We start from the raw sequence: 20610 nt of genomic DNA on the forward strand, positions 1-20610 counted from the left end.
AACTTTCTGATCTTGGGAAAAGGAATGACTCCTTTTAAATGTCGTATTACTAGCTACAAAAGGAAAGATTAACAATTTCTGTACAAAAGATATCTTTAGAAAAGTGAAAACACAAGATACAAATTGGGAGATTTAGCAACACATACCTGATACAAAGATAACAACAAAGACCCATAGAAATCAAACAAATAAGAACATGACAACTGAACAAATAGCGGTAAGACACAGGCATTTCACAAGAGGGAACATATGATCAATGCTACACATGAAGAGCTGTCCAACCTCTTTAAAATTTGGGAAAGGCAGAGAGGTTGGTGGAGGATGGGCTAAACAGGTGAGGGAACTAAGGAGTGATGAGCACGGGGTGATGAACAGAACTGCTGACTCACCCTACGGTACTTCCGAAACTAACGTAACACTGTGTTAACTGGAATGAAAATAAAATTTGAGAAAGGCAAATCAAGACGACAACCCATTTTACATCAAATAGCAAAATTCTCTAAATGTGAAAATAACCAAGGGAGAATATATGGATCGGGAAGATAAGGAAGATCTCTTGCACATTGTTAATAGGAGTGCTGGTACAAGCACTTTGGAAAACAATCTGCCATTGTCTTGTCAATCTGAACTCAGATTTTATTCCATTCCTACGGTATACTCAAGAGAAACTCTCTAGATGAGCCCAGGTATTTACAATGGCAAAGAACAACTCAATGACAGTTGAATGAATAAATATACTGATATATTTACAAAATGTATATTTATAGCAACAAAAAATAACAAACTACCAATACACACCAACTTCATAGATAAATCTTTATAAAAAGAAAAAGAAGGCCCCAGAAGACATACCGTACAACATCGTTTGTATAAAGTTCAAAACAAACTGAAGTAGGCAATATACTGTTTAGCAATACATACATAAAAGAAAAAAACAGAATGATAACCCATATTTGGGAATAATGATTTCCCCTAGGGGAGATGGAGGGTGGGATGGGGAGGAACACATAGGAGGTTAAATAATCGAGAATATACTAATTCTTCTTGAGTTGGGAGGTGGCTTCATGGGTATCCTATTTTATAAGAAAAAAACTATATATGCCCTTAATTGAGAATAGAGATTTTGGGGGAGTTGTGGGATAATGAGTGATGTGTATCTGTATCTTTTCCACACGTATGAGACAAAACTGAAGATCAACCTCTGTGGCTCAGTCGCTTGAGCTTCCAACTTCAGGTCAGGCCATGATCTAATGATTCGGGAGTTCAAGTCCTGCACCAGGTTCTCTGCCATCGGCGCAGAGCCCACTTCCGATTCTCTGTCTCCCTCTCTCTCTGCCCCTCCCCCACTCGCTCTCCCTCTCAAAAATAAAAACATGTGAAAATAAATAAAGAGAGAAATAAAATATTACCAACCTTTAACTCCTTCCAATTGACCGGTGTGCAGAAGCTTGCTTGCTTGATTATACTTCGTAAACAACTGCCAGAACACAGATTCCTCATTAGAACACAGGTCAGTCACAGTGTTCTTTAACCCTTCCAAGTGCACCAGTGCTGACAGAATACAGTCTAACCAACAGAGAGCATTAGCATTTTTCCATTGGACGTAGGAAGACTGGCAAAGTGACGTACATTTGCTCTCCAACAGCATTTCCAGTTCAGATGTGCATCCTTCATTGTGAGGGGAAATCCCTCCAGTTCCAGAAACATCAACTGTAGTAGGAGCTTCTTCAGCAGCCATGTCAATAACATCAGCCTCCAAACTCTCATTCTGTTCCAAGGAACCAACTGTCCTGTCTGGGTGCTGTGGTCCACTGTGTGGTGAATCAGGTAAGCTTGACGAGGTTTCACCATACGTTTCTCCATCGCGTTTGCTGTTCAAACCTTGCTCACCGTCAGTAACAGTGTGATTTTTAGTCTTTTTGGCATTTGCTAAAAGAGGTGAATCTTTATAGCTGGTTTCCAAGAACTTTCTTTTTTGAGACTTATTTGGAGTGTGATAATCTTCCAAATCAGGGGAAATTAAGTTATTAAGTGATTTAGAGCCCAAAGGGTAGATGCACTAGAAAGAAAAAATAAAATGATAAAAACTACAAAAAAAGTCAAATAAGCTCAAGTTTTATATTACAGTTTCTATGTCATGAAATGTATGTATAAAATTTCAGCATTATTATAATTTTATCAATCTAAATTTTTTTTTTTTCAACGTTTATTTATTTTTGGGACAGAGAGAGACAGAGCATGAACGGGGGAGGGGCAGAGAGAGAGGGAGACACAGAATCGGAAACAGGCTCCAGGCTCCGAGCCATCAGCCCAGAGCCTGATGCGGGGCTCGAACTCACAGACCGCGAGATCGTGACCTGGCTGAAGTCGGACGCTTAACCGACTGCGCCACCCAGGCGCCCCTCAATCTAAATTTAAAGGACCTAGGAATTTAACCAAAATTTTGGCCCCCAAAAGAGTTAATCTTCCCTAATTTGAACAATCAAGGGTTTAATCTGATCCACACTAGAGTAAGCTAACAAGGAAAACATACATTTTTCTGCTTTAATAAAAAATCTAATGCTGAGTGAATTAACAATTTCAACAATTTAAAGAAACATTCTATGATAAGTGTTACTCCTTTTGGGGCAGGTACACTGCATAACATTACAAACTGGAAAAGTGTTTTTAAATAAAAAAAGCTGCATGAGTAATTTCTGTGTCTCTTAATTTTAAAACTGAATGTTAGGGGCGCCTGGGTGGCTCAGTCAGTTGAACGTCTCTAGATTTCGGCTCAGGTCATGATCTTGCGGTTCATGGGATAAAGCCCTGCATGGGGCTCTCTGCTGACAGCACAGAGCCTGCTTGGGATTCTCCCTCTGCCCCTCCTCCACTTGCACTCTCTCAAAATAATAAATAAATGTTAAAAAAAATAAAACAGTATTAATCTGAAAGCACATCAGCATTATTAATTTTACATCCTTACTGGATCTAAGAGTCAATCTGGGTGAATTTTAACAACTTCATCAAATCTCACTATGTATTAACACAATTTCAGCCAAATATCAAAAGTGTAGACAAATCACTTAGTTTGAAAACTAGCAAAATATTTAAAAAAACAAATTCAAGAAATCTATATACTATGTGTCATTTAAAATGCCTTCTTCTACACAAGCATGCTAACTGCTACCCTGGTGGCCTCTAATGAGCTACAGAACTACCCCACCTGGTATTCACGCCCTGATAGGGTCAGTCCCCCCAACATAACGCTCTGGGTTTAGCCACGTGACCAGCTTAGATGGGATGTTACCAAGCATGATGCACGTGGAAGCCTGGTAAGTATAGGCTCATTGGGCTAGTCCTTTTGGAACCCTCCTTCTGGAACACTCTCTCTTAAAGAAGTCCCATCCATCATACTGTGAGGAGCCCAAGTAGCCCCATGGAGAAACCCTTATGGAAAAGAACTGAGATCTTGGCTGACTGCCTACGCGGAGTTCCCTGTTGGCAAACAGTACTGACACCAGCCATGTGGACATTTTAGGTGTCCCAGCCAACAGCAGGTAAAGTGTTAAGAACTACCTGGGGAGCCCACAGAATCATGAGGAATAAGTAAAGCCATTAAGTTTTTTTAGTCACTAGGTTTTGAGCAACAGACACTGAAATGCATTAAACGCTTTCATTTAAAGTAGAGCTGCTTCTATACAAGTGAACGCCATTAACACTGTACTAAGGAAATTCTTTAGTTCAATAGGATAAGTTCTGGATTCTTCTGTTACCAACTAGTAATGCACTCACCATCAGCTAACAACTTGTCTCTCAACTTTATGCCCTGAGATTATTTCCTAAATCCTACTGTATGTCAGAAAACAGAGAACACTTTAAAAGCGATAACAACTATATATTCATAGTTATAAACAGGTATATATATACAGAAAAAATGAAAGCAGGACCTCAAAGAGATACTTGCACACCCTTATGCATTGCAGCACTATTCACAATAGCCTAGAGGTGGAATCAACCCAAATTTCCATGAATGAACAAATGGATAAAGAAAATGTGGTATAGTCGGGGGGGGCGCCTGGGTGGCTCAGTTGGCTAAGAAAATGTGGTATATACATACAGTGGAATATTACTCAGCCCTAAAAAAGCAAAGGAATCTGTCATAAGCTACAACATGGATAAACACTGAGGACTAAGAGTCAGTCACAAAGACAAATATAGTATGATTCCACTTCCATGAGGTACCTAAAGTAGTCAAATCCATACAGACTAAAAGTCGAATAGTGACTGCCAATGGGTCGGGGGAGGGAAAGGGCGAATTGTCACTCAGTGGGTACAGAATTTGAGTTTTTCAAGACGATAAAGTTCCAGAGATCTGTCGCACAATAACGGGAATATAAGTAACACTCCCGAACTGTACACTTAAAAATGATTAAGATGGTAAAATTCATAGTTTTTTTTTTTTTTTTACATTAAATGAAAAAAAAATTTACAACAAATTTAAAACTAAAAAATCTTAATCGGTCTCAAACAGAGTTAAAATAATGTTGTGCACATCCTACCAGCACCCCTTCTTAATTAAAAGCAATAAACCATAGGGCACCTGGGTGGCTCAGTTAAGCGTCCAACTCTTGATATCAGCTCAGGTCAAGATCTAACCATCGTGAGACCGAGCCCTGCGTCTGGCTCTGCACTGAGCGTGGAGCCTGCTCCGGATTCTCTCTCTCCCTCTCCTTCTGCCCCTTACCTGCTCCTGCTCTCTCTCAAAATAAATAAACTTAAAAAAAAAAACAAAAACAAAAAACCATTAAGGGCCCTGGGGCTGCAAAATTTAGTGGCCTAGATGGTTTCCCCCCTACATTATTTGAAAATATCTCAACTGACTTTTCAATCTATAATTTGTGGTCCAATCATAGGGCAAATTTAAAACATAATTTGTCCTTGTCCTGATTTTTCCCTCTTATAAATTAATGCTTTTGGATGTTTCTCTCTTTTATACGTCAACTTTAGGTCTTAATATGCCACAGAAGTTTTTGGCTTGTCTTCAAAAAAAGGGAAAAGTCATAAAACAATACACAGAGTGCTAATTTCTCCATCTAGCCCAACCATGTAAAAGCATTCAAAATCTAATGCTGCCTCTTTCACTGATTTTGTTGAGTAGCTTAAACAGACTCCCATTTTTAATTCTGTAAAACAGAAAAAGGAAAACACTGCACACTACCTTACATTTGGAAAACTATCTTAAGGTATGGCCAGAAACAAGTTATAAAAATAATTTACAAAAAAAGTAATAATAATTTACATTCATTTTACAAATAAAAAAAAAAACAGGAAAATGAGTTTTTTGATGGCTTAACACTAAAGACTTAAGAGCCTTATAAAGTTCATGTTTAAAAAAATAAACTAAATAAGTGTTCCAATAAAAGACTAAATAATGGAATACTCAAAAAAAAGAGAGAAAGAGAGAAAAGATAAGTTAAAACTCCCTACAGTTTGAAAAAACTTGAATTTCAATTTATTAATTTGGAAGCAGAGTTTGAACATTAGTGCTGTTTTCAAACCAAGAAACTTCTGATCAAGAGGGGTTTCCCATGTGGTTTACAATTTGGCAACTGAAAGCAGAATGTTCAGTGGACTCCAAATTTTATAATAAAACCCTACAGAAATTAACAAGTTGATTCAAAGGTCTTCTAGACCAGGGATCAGCAAACTTTACCTGTCAAAGGCCAGATAAATATGTTAGGCTTTATAAGCCAGTCAATGTCTGTCATTAACTACTCAAGTCTGCCATTATAATATAAAAGCAGCCACAGACAATACAAAAATGATAGGATATAGCTAAGTTCCAATAAAATTTATTTATGGACACGGAAATCTGAAATTCACATAATTTTCATGTATTACAAAAGAGTATTCTTTTCATGTTTTCCTAATCATTTAAAAATCCGTTCTTAGCCTGTGGGTGTCATACAAAGTGTTTGCTGACTCCTGGTGTAAACCAATCTACCTCATAAAACATACCGGGCTCTTACTGATTAGAACATTTTCTAAAATTTAGATAATAATTACTTTAAAGTTCTCTTTTTATATTTGCAAAGTTTATACTTAATATTCTTGGTTATATGTTTTCTTCCTCATCACTTAAAAAGAATGCTTCAAAACTAAAAATGCAAATACCTCTAACTTTACGAGCCCAAACCTAATGTCCTAAGGACACGGACTTCTCCATTATGGTAGTCTGTGGTTAAAGAACTCTACTGAAATATTATACGTTGTCTGGAAGAGCAGGAAAAAGTAGTTTTTTTCTAGGAAGATTTATTTTCTCTCTTCAATATTCACCATTCTACAACTCTGTTCTGAGCCAGCTAATGAGTAAACTCTCTGCATAGTCCGCTGCTAGGATAAGCCGTCCAACCTAAAATCAAGCCCTCTAATGGTGCGACAGAGCCCATGTGTGCTCAAAGGAGAGCAGCTCTCCAGCAATTCCATGACACTTTTCTATTTTCCCCTCACTACTGGATACAGTCAGCATACAAACATGCCGTTGTTCCTCCCAACTTAAAAACTTCCTCTTCCAGGTACCACCTCCCATCTATATTTCTCAGTTCTTCCTCTCCAATTTTCTATCACTCACTGCAATCAAGCTTTTATCATTAATACTTTACCCAAACTATTCTCATTAAGGTCCTCAATGACCTACAACACTAGCCAATGGTGAGTATTCATCCTCATTGAGTTCTTACTGGCATTGAAAGTAAATAATTTCTTCTTAAATATTTTTTCACTTGACTTCCAGGACAAAATTATCTCCTTTCTGGGTTTACTCCTACCTCACTGTCTATTTCTCTCACCCTTTTCCTGGTTCCACTTCATCTCCCCACACTCTTAATGCTGGAGTATAACAGGGCTCAGTCCTTGAATCTCTACCCATACTTCTAGGTAAACTCATCCACTGTCATGGTTCAATTATATACATGCTGATGACTCCCAAATTTATCGAACCTCACTCTCCACCTAATAGCAGACACACAGATCCAACCATTTATTCCATATACCCTCAATATCAGATATCTGTCTCGAGTCTGACTTGGTGCTGGCCTGATCTTCCCCTAAAATCTTCGTCTTCCCAAAGTCTTTCTCATCTCAGTGACTGGCAACTCCATTCTTCCAATTATTCAAGTCAAAAATCTGGGAATCATCCTTGATTCCTCTCTCTCCTATTATGTATCTATCCCAATCTTTCAGCCAATACTTTTTGGATCTACTTTCAAAATATGTAGATAATCCAATCATGTCTCATCACCTTAGCCACTACTTGCTTCCCCCAGGAATACTCCAAGTGCCTTCCAACTAGTTAGTCTCCCAGCTTCAAGTCTTGGCCATTACAGATACTTTCAACAAAGGAGCCACAATGATCCTTTTAACATGTAAATCAGATTATGTCACTCCCTGCTATGGTTCTTCCTTTCAGTCGCTGTAAAAGCCCGGTAAGACCCTGCTGGGTCCAACCTCTTCCCCATTATTTTTCTGACCCATCTTCTAGTACTCTGCCTCACTCCCTCAGATCCAGCTCTGCTAGTTTCCTTGCAGTAGAACATGCACAGGCACCCCCCATCCACCGCCCCTCACAGGGCCTTCGATCTGCTACTCTCCCTGCCTGGAAAGCTTGTTCATCCCATACCCACATGGCTTGTTTGTCTTCATCTTTCAGGTCTTTGCTCAAATGTCTCTCAATGAAGAGTTCCCTTCACCACTCTGTTTAAAATTGCAAACTACACATTCCCGAACATTCCATTCCCTGGGCTTTATTTTTCCCCACAGCACTTTTCATCACCTCACACACAAAAAAATATAACTTACTTATTGATTTTCTTTCCTACTCTAGAACATGACCTTCTTGAGGTAAGAAATTTTTGCTTTTTCACTGTATCCCAGCCTTTGGAACAATGCCAATATGGTTACACTCGAAAAAAAATTACTGAATAAATGCAAAAAGAAATTTATTTCTATTTGTGAGAATGCCTGGGATTTTCTTCAAGTTATACCCAGCAAAAGTATCTATCACCAACAGTGTGATTTAGTTTAGTATTTTGCAAATTTGGCTGATCATCAGCCTCACCTTAAAAGTTACAAAACTATAAAATTCTGGGTCAACTCTACCGAATGAGCATCTGGGTGTGAGATCCAGAAATTTTTAAAAAGTACTCCAAGTGACTCTGAAGAACTGTTACTTTACCTGGAATAAAACATACCTGAAATTAAAAGACTATATTCCAATTACAGTTCTGCTACTTTAGGAAGATCTTATGTTCCCAAACCCTCTGTATCTGATTTCTTAATCATAAAATGGAACTATCTACCTTGCAAAACTTTGAGAACTAAATACGTAGAGAACAATTTCACCAACTGTTAAGTACAATAAAATGTGGAGTATTATGGAGTTTAATGAGCTCCTATATAAAAGCTGTACCACTGGAAATGAAGTCTATAATTAATTCTAAAAGATATTTAGATCCTTAAGGACTTTCAATTAATAACTTTTCCAGTAAGTTCCAAAGTTTATAAACCAAAGAGGTGAAAGACTATATTATATACCAACAACTAACAAGGACCCCCACAAGGTTAATGGAAAAAAAAAAAATCTTGAAATGTAGATTCTCTTCTCATTAAGTCTAATGATAATAAAAACAAATACCTTCATGCAATACCCCAGGGAAATAACTGAAGTGGAAAAATAACACAAAATATTTAAAACTGTACACCAGACAGATCTAGAAACTCTGATTATCTATTAAAAATGTACACTCTGAAAGATACAAAACGAGTACAAATATAAATACTGAAGAAAAAAGCAAAAAGCTAAAACCTTGATACTATCTAAGATTAATACTTTACCTGCAGATCCTCACACAAAAAGACAGATTCTTGAAAACTAATTCGGTAAGTCTTTAAGGCTTTTAACTTTCCCTTCTCTCTACAAGCAGGACAATACCCATCTGACGGGACTTTAGCTGAATCATAATTCTAAAAAAGAAATAAAGTAAATTAAAATATAGACATTCCTAAATTATATCAAATTACAAAAAGTCAAACGAAAAAGGAACCAGAAAAAAATTACAATTTTCACCTGGAAGTGTTCTGGCTAGATATTTTAAACATGGCAAATAAAAGAAAAGCACATAGGCTTAAAATACAGCTACTATTCCAAAAAGAAATGCATTATAGTTTTAAATATTAAATTTTAAGTGCTAAAAATAGCATCAGTTTTATGTGCAAGAAAAAAGTAATGTCAACTGCCAGGGAAAATGTATGTTCCATATTTTCAGAGAATAATACACCACAAGGTCTATGTTCTATTTCTACTTTCACATACCAATAAAACACAGAGAGGTAAACACATTAAAATAATCTTTCGCCATTGCTTAAGATTTCCGTGGAAGATATAATTTTTTAGAAGTTAATTGGAAAATTAAAACCAAATTTAAATCTCTAAAAAAAGGAGGAAAAAACCCAACTTTGCACTGAGGCAAAAAATAAGTTCACTAACTTTTCCCAAATACCCCACCATGTGGAGTGAAGATATCCCTATATCAGTCCCTGGTCCAATCACTGGCAAACCATTTCCAATCTTCGGGGAATCCATCATTCCGAGTCATTGGCTAATTTATGTCACTTGAAACATGTCAATATCACTAAGGATTTTTCAATGAACCCTGGAAAAAAAAAAGTCAATAGACAATTAAATAAAAAATTCTATTTACCTTGAAAAAGAGCTATGCTATAAGATGTATATATATTAAATATACTTTGAAACCATAGGTCTTAAGATAAACATATTCTAAAATTGTAATCTTGACGTGAAATCAAATAACCTATACATAGAAACCTGGCAAATTTGTTGGAAGAGGGCAGACTGGAAACAGGACCAAGTTTCAGACTTACTTATAAGCCAATTTATTAAAACTTACAAAAGAAGGTAACTATTCTTTAAAGCAAATTATACTGACCAGAGTTTGAAAACTCAAGTTCGTAGAGTTTATGCATAATCTGAAACAAGTATGTCAGCGTTATATTAGAAGGTACTTTAAAGACTCAGGATCTTTTGTGCCATTGCTTGACAGAGACAAAAGAACCCCATAAATTCCTATTGCTTTCAACCACCAAGAACAGGTCACCAAGAGGATAATGCTATTTTTTTTAAGTTTCCACCAATATACTATTTTATAATAAATGAACTGTACCCGACAAAAATGTTAACTCTGTAATAGTACAAATTAGGTATTTAACAAGCTTGGTTTGAGTGTTCATTTCATGGAGTAGAATCACATTCCGTAAAGTTGAAATTATGAGACTGGAGCTCAGTAGAAGGAAAAAATAATTGTTAAGAGTAGTTTAGATATGTGTTTAAAATATAGGGAAACCAGATACAAAAGACCTATAGCAGAGAACAGCAGGGATGTTGTAAAATAATTTCAAGCAAAAGTCTTTCCCAAATCTAAGAATTCATCATTCTATGACAACCATTTCCTGGGAAACTGTGGCTCGCAGATTCACTTTAAAAACCAGTGACACTATTCTGTTCTGGATATATAAAGTTTACATGTCTTTCAAGCCGAGGAATAACGTCAAAAATAAAAATGTTTAAGAAGAAAAGTGTAAGTGAATCTCAATTCCCTCTTCCTAAAGAAATATATTGATATGGCAGGACTTCTCAACCACAGCACTATAAACATTTTGGACCAAATAATTCTTCGTTGTGAAGGCTATCCTTTCCCCGTATGATGTTCAGCGGCATCGCTCACTCTTACCTACCAGATGCCAGTGTTACTCCTCAGTTGTGACAAAGTCTCCAGACATTGCCAAAAGACCCCTGGGAGGCAAAACTGCCCCACTGAGAACCACTGCCAAAATGATCAAAGTAAGGGGCACATGGGTAGCTCTGCCAGTTAAGCATCCGATTCCTGATTTCAACTCACTGCATGATCTCAGGGTTCATGAGTTCGAGCCCCAAGTCTGGCTCTGCGCTTCACAGCAGGGAGCCTGCCTGGGACTCTGTCTCTCTGACTCCCTCTCTCTCTCTGCCCCTCCCCTGCTTGCATTCTCTCTCTCTGTGTCAAAGTAAATAAATAAACTTCTAAAAAAAAAAAAAAAAGATAAAAGTTTGGTGCTTTTACTTTATAAGCTCCTCACAGAAAACACAAATTTATCATTTTTGCTTTGTTCTATTTATAATGTACTTACAAAAGGCAACAAACTAGACAGAAAAGGGTCCAACTGCTTATGGTTCCAGAGTGGCCAAAAGCATGGGCTTTACAACAGCAGATCTGGGTTCAGAAATTTGTAAAATTGGTTTGTTCTAAGAATTAAATACATATAAAATGCTTAGCACCTGAACACACAATACGTTTTAACTACTATTTGTTTGGTGCTAATTTTATACTTTACCCTATAGAAACTATGGAGCCCATCTTGTATTATTCTGCACTATTCTCAAAAGAAACTGGTAGAACCTGGTACGCTATAATCCTTGAATGAGATGTTTTTAATGAAAATTTCCATCTGCCTGTGAGATCTAGAAAAACTTTTTTGGCCTGTTTTGTTTTGTTTTTTTCTCTCTCTCTCAATTATAAAAGTAAAAATAAGAAGCCTTCAAATCTGCTCTGATCCTGATCTCAGCAGCCAACATTTCAATGGGACAAGCAGATAGGCTGGTGGTTGAAATTCTGACTATGCAAAACCTGGCAAAAGAAAACTGATTACAAAAAAAAAAAAAAAAAAAAAAAAAAAAAAGCAGAGGTGAGCTATCCAGGACTTTCAAAAACAATTTACTTTGTCTTATACACAAAACCCTGGGGGTGATTCTTGCAAGTTAATTTGCCCTCAATGATGGTCTCCATTGTTCTCGCTACAAACATAACCTGCTCCTCTTTCTTGTATCTCACCTAGATTTTGGCATCTTCATCCTTCCAAATACACATACTAGAAAATTCGAGTGGTTCTCTAAACTTTCACTTCCCACTTCCTCCTGTCCAAATTCTGTGGACAATTCTTGGGAAGCATCTCAAATCCCACCTCTTTCCATCCGATCCCCACTCCGTATTGCAGCCAAAGTAACGCTAGTATAAAACAAGTCTGAGTCTGTCACGGCTCAACTTAAAATCATTTACCCCAACCTGATTGTAGGAAAGTCCAAACAGCTCAGTATGGACCTAAGGGTAATACTATGACCTTAAAACTCACTGTACTTGAGACCGACCAACCCGGCTTTCCAGTCTTACCTTCCTCTCCTCCACTTCAACCTCAGCACCTTCCTTCTGACTCCCTCTTTTCATTATTTCGGTGAGCCACTGATACTCCAGGAGCCCCAGTGTGAATGCCTAGCCCAGTATGAACCCAGTTACAGCACAAAGAATATGTAAAGTTGCCCCTGGGTATGCCGAAAAATATGCAATTAAGCTTCTTTCACAGCCCCGTGTGCACAGTGGGGACACCCAGAGAACCAGCGGCTCCGGGAAGAGCCTCAAACTTTACATCTGAGCTTGCCCTCCAAGACCAAGAGAGCTCAGCACATGAATTGTCAAAGGTAAGACCACAGTAAACTTGAAGCCGAGGACTGGGGTCGGCTTTGGGTGCCCGGCCCTCCAGAATCAGAGACGCACAGGACCAAGACCTGTCAGTTTCAAAACCAAACCTTGGAAACCCAAGGTGCAGGGTTCCGTTAACCCTCCCCATCTCCACGCTCCTTGGAAGAACGAAACACAAAACAACTCTGGTTTCTCTTCAGCATTTACCTCTCTGAGCCAAAACGAATCAGTAACTCTCTACCTTAATCGCCAACCCTTCCCCCCCCCCCCCCCCCCGAGCCCAGTCCCAGCCCCTTCCCTCTCCCAGCCTGGCCCACCTTTCAGCGCGCGGACCCCCCCAGCGGCAGTCCCTTTTCCCCAGCTCTGTGCCCCCTTCCCTACTTCGAGAGCTGAAGGAAACCACTTCCTCTCCTCCCTTACCTGCCGCGTGCACGCTCCTTCTTCACACCGGGTCGGTGCGAACTCCTGTTCCAGCTTGGGTCCACACCACCCCGTGCAACGTTCAACCCACGTTCCCCCCGGCCCGCTCCTCCCCCACCGGCCTCTCCGCTCGCCAAGCGGCTTCCGGTTTGAGTCCGCGGCAAAAGAATTCCCCTTCCTGCTCGGCGCGGGGCCTGAAAGTTCGTCAGCGTGGCGGGGAAGGTGAGAACGGGAGCACTTCCGGACGGCCTCTGCAGAGGCGTGGCTGCCCGCCCGGCTGTCGCAGCCGCAGTTTCAGCCGCGGCGACGGCTAGGGGCGGGGCCGGTGGCTGCCGAGCCCGGCATCTGTGAGTGGCTGGGTTTGGGGAGGCGACGTTTCTGGAAGCTGCTGGAAAGCGCTCGAGTGGCGGAGGTGACGCCGGCGACCAGGGGGTGGGGCGTGATTAAAACTAGTGCGCGCTCGGCAGCGGAGGGATTACGCTGAGGAAAGAGAGTGGCGCGCACCTCGTTGCGCCCGGGCCGACGCGAGCCCGGGTCGGAAGTCGACGCGGCGGAGAGTGACCTGGGTGGGTGGGTGGGTGGTGGGGCGAGGGAAGGGCTCCCCAGCCTGCAGAGGCGGAGGGTGCAATGGAGCCTGTCGGCCGGCGCGTCCCTGCAGCGCTGCGGTCTCCACGACGACTGTGGGCCGCGCAAGGCCCCCGTAGTCCGCTCTCCTAAAGCCTCGGTGAGAGCCGAGCAGCCACAGAGTGTGTGTTCACAAAGGGTCACCACACACGGAGCTGCCCCTCCCTGTCTCCCTAAACCCCATCTTCGAGGCCAGGGGCTTTTCTGCCAGGATTCTGGGGTGTTTCTCCTTTCCTCCCTCCCAGATCTTCTAACGGTAAGGGGAGTAGCCAAAGCACAGGGACTTTGCTGTCCACCGCCCGTTTTTGCTAGTCAGCAGCCGATCTGTCCCTGCTGCGTTCATTTTAGCTGCCCTGCCTTGCTTGAACTTAAGAGAAAAGGATAGTTCTCCTGTAGTTGATAAGTTTAAGGCTCTGCTTTCGTAGGAAGGTCATGTGGCTTAAGGGACATCGTGACCGCGTGTGCTATTTCTGAGTTGCATTCTGAATCTTGGGGCAGCATATTCTAGAAGTCCTTTTGGTCGACTGGTTCTATAACCTAGAGTAACAGTTTGGATTTCGTGACCCTGTCGTGACAGAGTAACCACCGTTAGCATTTTGGGCTGGGGGGGGGGGGATGTTTTTAGTGGTTTCAAACTAAATAACTATATTCTAGAATAATGCTGGTAATTTTGATAGGGCGGTATAGAGGAAACAAGTCCCTTATACCAAGAAATTCTTCAGTAAAAAGGATTTTAGTTGTCCGTACTTATGAATGCATATGGGCCAAGAAATCCAGTAGGGAGTTTGTTTTTCCTCCAGACTGAAAACTAGGCTGGTTAATTTTTGCTTACCTTTCTTGTTGTCCTCTATTATTAATATGCTGGTATATTTGTTGTAAGATCTAACTAGTTTTCTCTTTTTTAAATGAATTATGAAAATAGAACATAGTATTTTCTTCTTGAAATAATAGACAAACTCGGAGCGTTTTTCTTGTTCACCATTGCTATTTCCATTTTCAGGATAGAATACAGGATTTTTTTTTTTTTTTGTAAATAATGCTTGCCGAATTGTTAACTTCGTAAGTTGAACAAAATAATTGATTCAGTTAAAATTGTAGCTACAATTTTAAGATGGAAAAATCAACATTGCCAAACTGAATTATATCAATGAAACGTTGTTTGTGAAGTTGATTTATAGTCTTGCAGTGCAAATTTGATTTTTTGCCAGGAAAAAATATGTAATAGTGACAGAAACAAAATGGATGTAGGGCTTGGGTTGTGGAAAGAAAAGAGGATTTTAGATATACAGATTTGACTCCAGAATTTTTCCCCCTTGTAAAAGGTAGAAAAAGTTCCGCAAGACTTTCTAAAAGGAGTGATGCTAATAAGGACGATTAGGAGAGGTTGACTAGAAGAACCTCTCCTTTCAGTTATAGTACAGTAGCAGTCCCGGGTTGAAAAAATTAAATACATTTATGCTTTTCCCTTGTGAATGTGTTTGGAATGCCTCTTTCTATGTACACTGGTCCCAGAAAGAGTACAGTTACCTTTCAGTAGAAAGCAATCTCCTCGTCAGCAATGTGGTACAGAAATTTTATTTAACATGTTTCCATTTAAAAACTAACACACTGTGATTAAAGGAAGCTTTTATTAGTGAACAGCCAAAATAGGAATATAATGTACAATTAGGATTTTCTTTCTTCTCTTTTAAATGTTTTCTTTTCATAGCATCAGGTTTTGTCCCCTCTGCTGGATTGGATTCCTTAATCAGGAGCCAAGTTTTTAGCCCAAACCTGGGATGTAAAAGCTGCCTGCTGTGATTGGTCGTTCTGATCTCATCAAAAAAGATGAGAGTTGAAGGAACTAACCCTATTTTTTTAGCAGCACCTTTGTGAGTGCAGTCTATAATCTATTTAATTCCAACATTCAGGAGGCTGCACAAACCAAAAACTTATTAAACTTGGAGAGAAAATTAATTTGGTAACAAAATATCACCCAAGCTAATGAAAAGTGATACATAGTTTTTACTCCATATGTTTTGCTGAGGAAATAGGTTATATGTTTGACTGTGGGGTGCTCCCCTTGACCACTGGTGTGGGAAGTGTTATGTGTATCCTGTAACATTTTTAAATTTCAAGGAATTGTTATTTCTAAAATGTATCCAGACCCTGGGTTTTGGATAGGGAATGTAAACCTATATTACTATTTTTGGCAGTTATACTTGTGCGAGGCGTTTGCAAATTTAGAAAATTAAAAGAAGACACTCTAGTTCTTGCCCTCAGTGGATTCAATTGAGATAGGATAAAGACAGTACATTTATCGTACTGTAATACGTGCAGTGAGGAGGATATGCACGGCCTATTTGTAAGTGTCGCCACATCAAGGCCACACTAAAAATGAGTAGTCTGAGGAGTTGAAGTTATTTTGTACTTTAGCCTCTGAATTTTAGACAGAACATGACGACCCTTTATGTAGTCTAGACTTGTTTCCATTTTGCCCACACAAAATGAGAAGACGGTATGATACAGAAGAGTTGTAGAGTAGATCTTGGAACATCTGATTTCTAATCCTCACTCTTTTGTTATGTGACCTCACATAAGTCGCTTAATTCTCAAGGCCTCGGTTTCCAGATCTATAAAGTGAGTTTAGAATAGATGGTCACTTACAGTTCCAATATTCTACCTACTATGCCTACTTTTTGCAAATGTTTAACATTAAGAGCATGATCCTTTTTCATCTCAAACTACTTTTGTGCTGATCTAAATTTTGTATTTTCTTTTGGATTAGGTAATAGATTCACATGGTTCACATTTAAAAAGGTAAAAAAGAATATGCAGTGAAAAGTCTTCCTTCTACTCCTGTCCCAGTTTCTTCCCTAGGAAGCAACCACTGCTACCAGTTTCTTATATTTTTTTCCAAAAAACTTTCACATGTATATAAGCAAATAAATACTACATATATTCCCCCCCCTTTTGTATGTAAATGGTACTATGCACAGTGTATGTACCCTGTTTTTTTCATGTATCTTAGAAACTGTTCTATGTCATTATCTAAAGTGGTTCCTTATTCATTTTTATGGCAGCATGATATTCCACTGTATGATGTATCACTTAATCGGCCCTTTCCTTTTGGACATTAGGTTTTTTTTCCTGGTCTTTAGTAAAAGCATTGTGCAATGAATAACTTTGTACATTCATCGGTTTCCACAGATGTGAATATATCTTTTCCCTAAACAGTGGCGCAGGTCTATTGGGATAGTGACATAGTTGGTAAACTATGTTATTTAGCAACCAGTAACAAAAAAATTGATGGATCAGGGTCTCAGCAGTATATTGCCAGGGTTCCATCCACTTTGACTTATGTGCTCTCTATGGCAGTATAGTATAGTCATGTAGTGGAGTCTGTACCCTATTTGGTTCTAAAGTAAACATAGGAACTAAATCACATCACCTGAATGACTGTTCTTTTTTTTTTTTTTTTGAGCTGTGGATGAAGTAAATGGATATGCAGGGACCTTGTTTTAGGCAAAGAAGTATGTAAGGTGTGTGTGTGTATACACGTATATATGTATGTGTATGTATGCGTATATAAATAAGTATATAAATCTTTAAACACTAAAATCATACAGCACAGCAAGATTTTCAGTGAAAGGCTCTTAACTGAGACTAATTGATGGAACAACATATTTGGGCCTTCCAGCTCATGCTTACCTCTAGGCATATACTCACTGAGTACTATTTAAATTGATATTTTTCTTTTAAACTTTTTGCCAAGCACATGGAGTTGACTTTGTATAAGTTGCAACTTTTATGTATTCTCACTTTATAATTTTTTTTAATGTTTATCAGAGAGAAGTGGGGGGAGGGGCAGAGAGAGAGGGAGACATAGAATCTGAAGTAGGCTCCAGGCTCTCAGCATAGAGCGTGATGCGGGGCTTGAACTCTGGAATCACAAGATCATGACCTGAGCCGATCTGACGCTTAACCGACTGAGCCACCAGGTGTCCTATGTATTCCCACTTTACCAATGATAAAACTAAACCTAGAAGTGAACAACTGACCCAAATTTGCATAACAAAGTGGCAGACCTGGGACTAGAACCTATGTCCTCTAATTTCTAATGCAGGGCTTTTTCCAGTACATCACATGCTCCCATTTCACAGGTAGCTGTAGCAGTAGATCTGAGAATGCCCCGTGGTTAGGGACCACTGTAGGTAGGTTTCCTCTACGTAGGTTCTAGAGCAATTTGCAGTTCAGAAAGCAGCAGGTCATTTTTCTGAAAACAAAAGAACATTCTATAATTATTGAAGTAATTACACATGTTGATTAGCAATCAGGAGGACTCCCAAATCAAAAAATTAAAGATGATTTAGAGAAACACTCTTTTCCTAATTGGGACACAGATGTCTCTTGGAGATGAATTTATCAGTCGTAAGATTAGAGGGAAATTAGGATTATTTGGAAACAGCCTTACATCCCCCTGAGTTCATGCCATTTGTAAAATTTTGCCAGGAATACCTGAACCATCAGAAAAAGAGAAGTGATAGAAACAATTGCAAAAGAACTGACAAATAGAAGGGTAGAGAATGTGCTGTGGTAATTGGATTCCCCTGAAGCTGGCATTGTAGCACGTGGCCGCCACCCCTGCTTCAGGGCCTTAATTCTCCTAGCTGTTCCCCTTCTCCTTGCGTATGTGACTCATCCTTCAGACGTCAGCCTCAGTTTCACTTGTCAAGCTGTCCACCCTATGAGCAGCCCTCTACCTGCCACCCCTACTCTAATTCCTTATTACCGCCTGCTGTTTGTTTTCTTCACAACCTACGTACATATTAAGTGTCTACTAGCTTGTGAGGGCAAGGACTACGTCTGTCTTACTCGAGGTTATATATACGTTGCCTAGTACATAGTACATGTTTTGCTAATCAATGAAAGATCATCACGGTTCCCAGTTCACAGGGCTGACAAAACCTACTCTTAAAATGTAGTGTTTTCCACAGTATATTTCCCCACGTTCTTATCCTTGTTAGTTCAGGGTTTTGGAGGATGTGAGAAAAATATTAGCTTATTTGTCAACGCACTTTTATTGAGTATGCAAAGCACTGTGCTAAATGCTGGATGAATGCAAAGGTGCTTAATGCATAATCTTTATCCCTAAAAAAAAGTAGAAGCATTTGTAAATGGATAGTTTTCATACAAAGGCAAAATGAAGTAAATGCTAAATAGAGATGTGCAAGCAATATTCCATAGCAACAATGGAAAGAAACTAGTTCATTTTAATTACAGGAAGGGTCTCACAAAGTTGAATTTTGACTTTGGTCTTAAAGATGGAAAAACAGTTGAGGTGCCTATATACATGGAGAATAGAGATAAGTAAGTATTTAGCTTCACTTTTCAGAAAGTCCTTAAGGGGTGCTGGGTGGGTCAGTTGGTTGGGCATCCAACTCTTGATTTCAGCTCTGGTCCTGATCTCCCCTCTGGTCATGATCTCACAGTTCATGGGATAGAGCCCCAAGTCAGGCTCTGTGCTGACTGTGGAGCCTGTTTGGGATTCTCTCTCTCTCTCTCTCTCTCTCTCTCTCTCTCTCTCCCCCTCTCCGCTCTTGCATATGGCTGCACATTCTCTCTCTCAAGTAACATTTTTTTTTAAGTCCTTAAGGTAGTAATATTTATCACGAAGTCTTATAAAATATTGTCGTAAAGCAGTCTTTAAAAATTTCAGTTATGGGGTGCCTGGGTGGCTCAGTCAGTAAAGCATCCGACTCTTGATTTTGGGTCAAGTCATATGTCACAGTTGTGAGATTGAGCCCCACGTTGGGCTCTGCACTGAGTGCGGAGCCTGCTTAAGACTCTCTTCCTCCTTTGGGGCACCTGGATGGCTCAGTTGGTTAAGCATCCAACTTCGGCTCGGGTCATAGTCTTGCAGTTGATGAGTTCCAGCCCCGCATCGGGCTCTGTGCTGACAGCTCAGAGCCTGGAGCCTTCTTCAGATTCTGTATCTTCCTCTCTTTCTGCCCCTCCTCTGCTCATGCTCTCTCTCCCTCAAAATAAATAAACGTTAAAAAAAAAATGTTTTTAAGATTCTCTTCCTCTCTTTCTGCCCCTCCCCTACTCACACATGTGTGTGCACACTCTCTCCAAAAAATAAACATTAAAAAAATTTTTTCAGTTATAAATGAAATTACTCTGACCTTAAACATTATGCTTATAAGACTAACTGTAAAATTAATTTGACTGTTTTGACTAGGTTGGTGCTTTCCAACTAGTTGCTGAATCATCAGTTCAGTCTAATAATTGGATTCTGATTGCTAATTGCAGTTGGTAATTATTTAGTAAACTAATCAATTCAGACAAAACTGCCTTTGATTTTTTTCTTTTGATCTTTTTTTTTAAAGGGGTGCCTGGATGGCTCAGTCGCTTAAATGTCTAACTCTTGATCTCAGCTCGGGTCATGATCTCATGGTTTTGTGAGTTTGAGCCCCATGTCGGGCTCAGTGCTAGCAGTGTGGACCCTGCCTGGGATTGTCTCTCTCCTCTCTCTCTGTCCCTCCCCCACTTGCACTGTCTGTCTCTCAAAATAAACATTTAAAAAATTTTTTTTAAAAACTTCAAGAATGTCTTTTTTTTAAAAAAATCTTTTTAAAACTGATTTTTATATCATTGGTGGTCTTTAATGTGTGGTTGTCTGACCACATCATAAGTTTAAGTGTAGACTATTTTTTGATGGTCTAATTTGATTTCTAAGTTTACTATTGCTTTTCTGTTCTTGTGTTCTTTTTAAGCAAAGGAGATTCCTTTCCATCTTACTAAAAAGAAAAAAAGAAACAGGCTTTAGATTCACAGACCTGATTTCACCTTGTCCACTTATTAATCACAGTTCTTCCACTTTCCAATTTTGTTTCTTCCAACAAAATACTTAACCTCCCTGAGGCTCAATTTCATCCATATGATGAAAATGTCTACTAATCCCACTGTGTCGTTTAACTAATTTTGTGACCTGAGGTAAATGATTTCATCTGTCTGAGCC

The 20610-nt window shown here is 39.3% G+C and overlaps 1 protein-coding gene and 1 long non-coding RNA gene across 5 annotated transcripts in view; one reads left to right on the forward strand and one right to left on the reverse strand.

Annotated features, from left to right (window-relative positions):
• The window catches only part of USPL1 (ubiquitin specific peptidase like 1), a 37723-nt gene extending 24595 nt beyond the window's left edge, over nucleotides 1-13128 (reverse strand). Inside the window, exons 1-4 of one of the 4 annotated variants that reach the window (XM_086714238.1) lie at nucleotides 12984-13117; nucleotides 9545-9692; nucleotides 8875-9003; nucleotides 1414-2059 (exon numbers count right to left, since the gene is read on the reverse strand). In XM_086714238.1, coding sequence (XP_086570364.1) covers nucleotides 1414-2059; nucleotides 8875-9003; nucleotides 9545-9625 — 856 coding nt within the window. In that variant the 5' untranslated portion in view covers nucleotides 9626-9692; nucleotides 12984-13117. Of the gene's footprint in view, nucleotides 1-1413; nucleotides 2060-8874; nucleotides 9004-9526; nucleotides 9693-12983 lie in introns of all 4 variants that reach the window. The other 3 variants (XM_086714229.1, XM_086714244.1, XM_086714252.1) reach the window with 3 other exon arrangements.
• Nucleotides 13129-13556: 428 nt separating this feature from the next.
• The window catches only part of LOC147584851 (uncharacterized), a 95669-nt gene continuing 88615 nt past the window's right edge, over nucleotides 13557-20610 (forward strand). Inside the window, exon 1 of the long non-coding RNA XR_015253861.1 lies at nucleotides 13557-13863. This is a non-coding gene — a long non-coding RNA (uncharacterized LOC147584851). The remainder of the gene's footprint in view (nucleotides 13864-20610) is intronic.

Source organism: Puma concolor, chromosome A1 (genome assembly GCF_028749965.1).
Source record: "Puma concolor isolate L17-30 chromosome A1, mPumCon1.1.hap2, whole genome shotgun sequence".
Taxonomy (NCBI): Eukaryota; Metazoa; Chordata; class Mammalia; order Carnivora; family Felidae; genus Puma; species Puma concolor.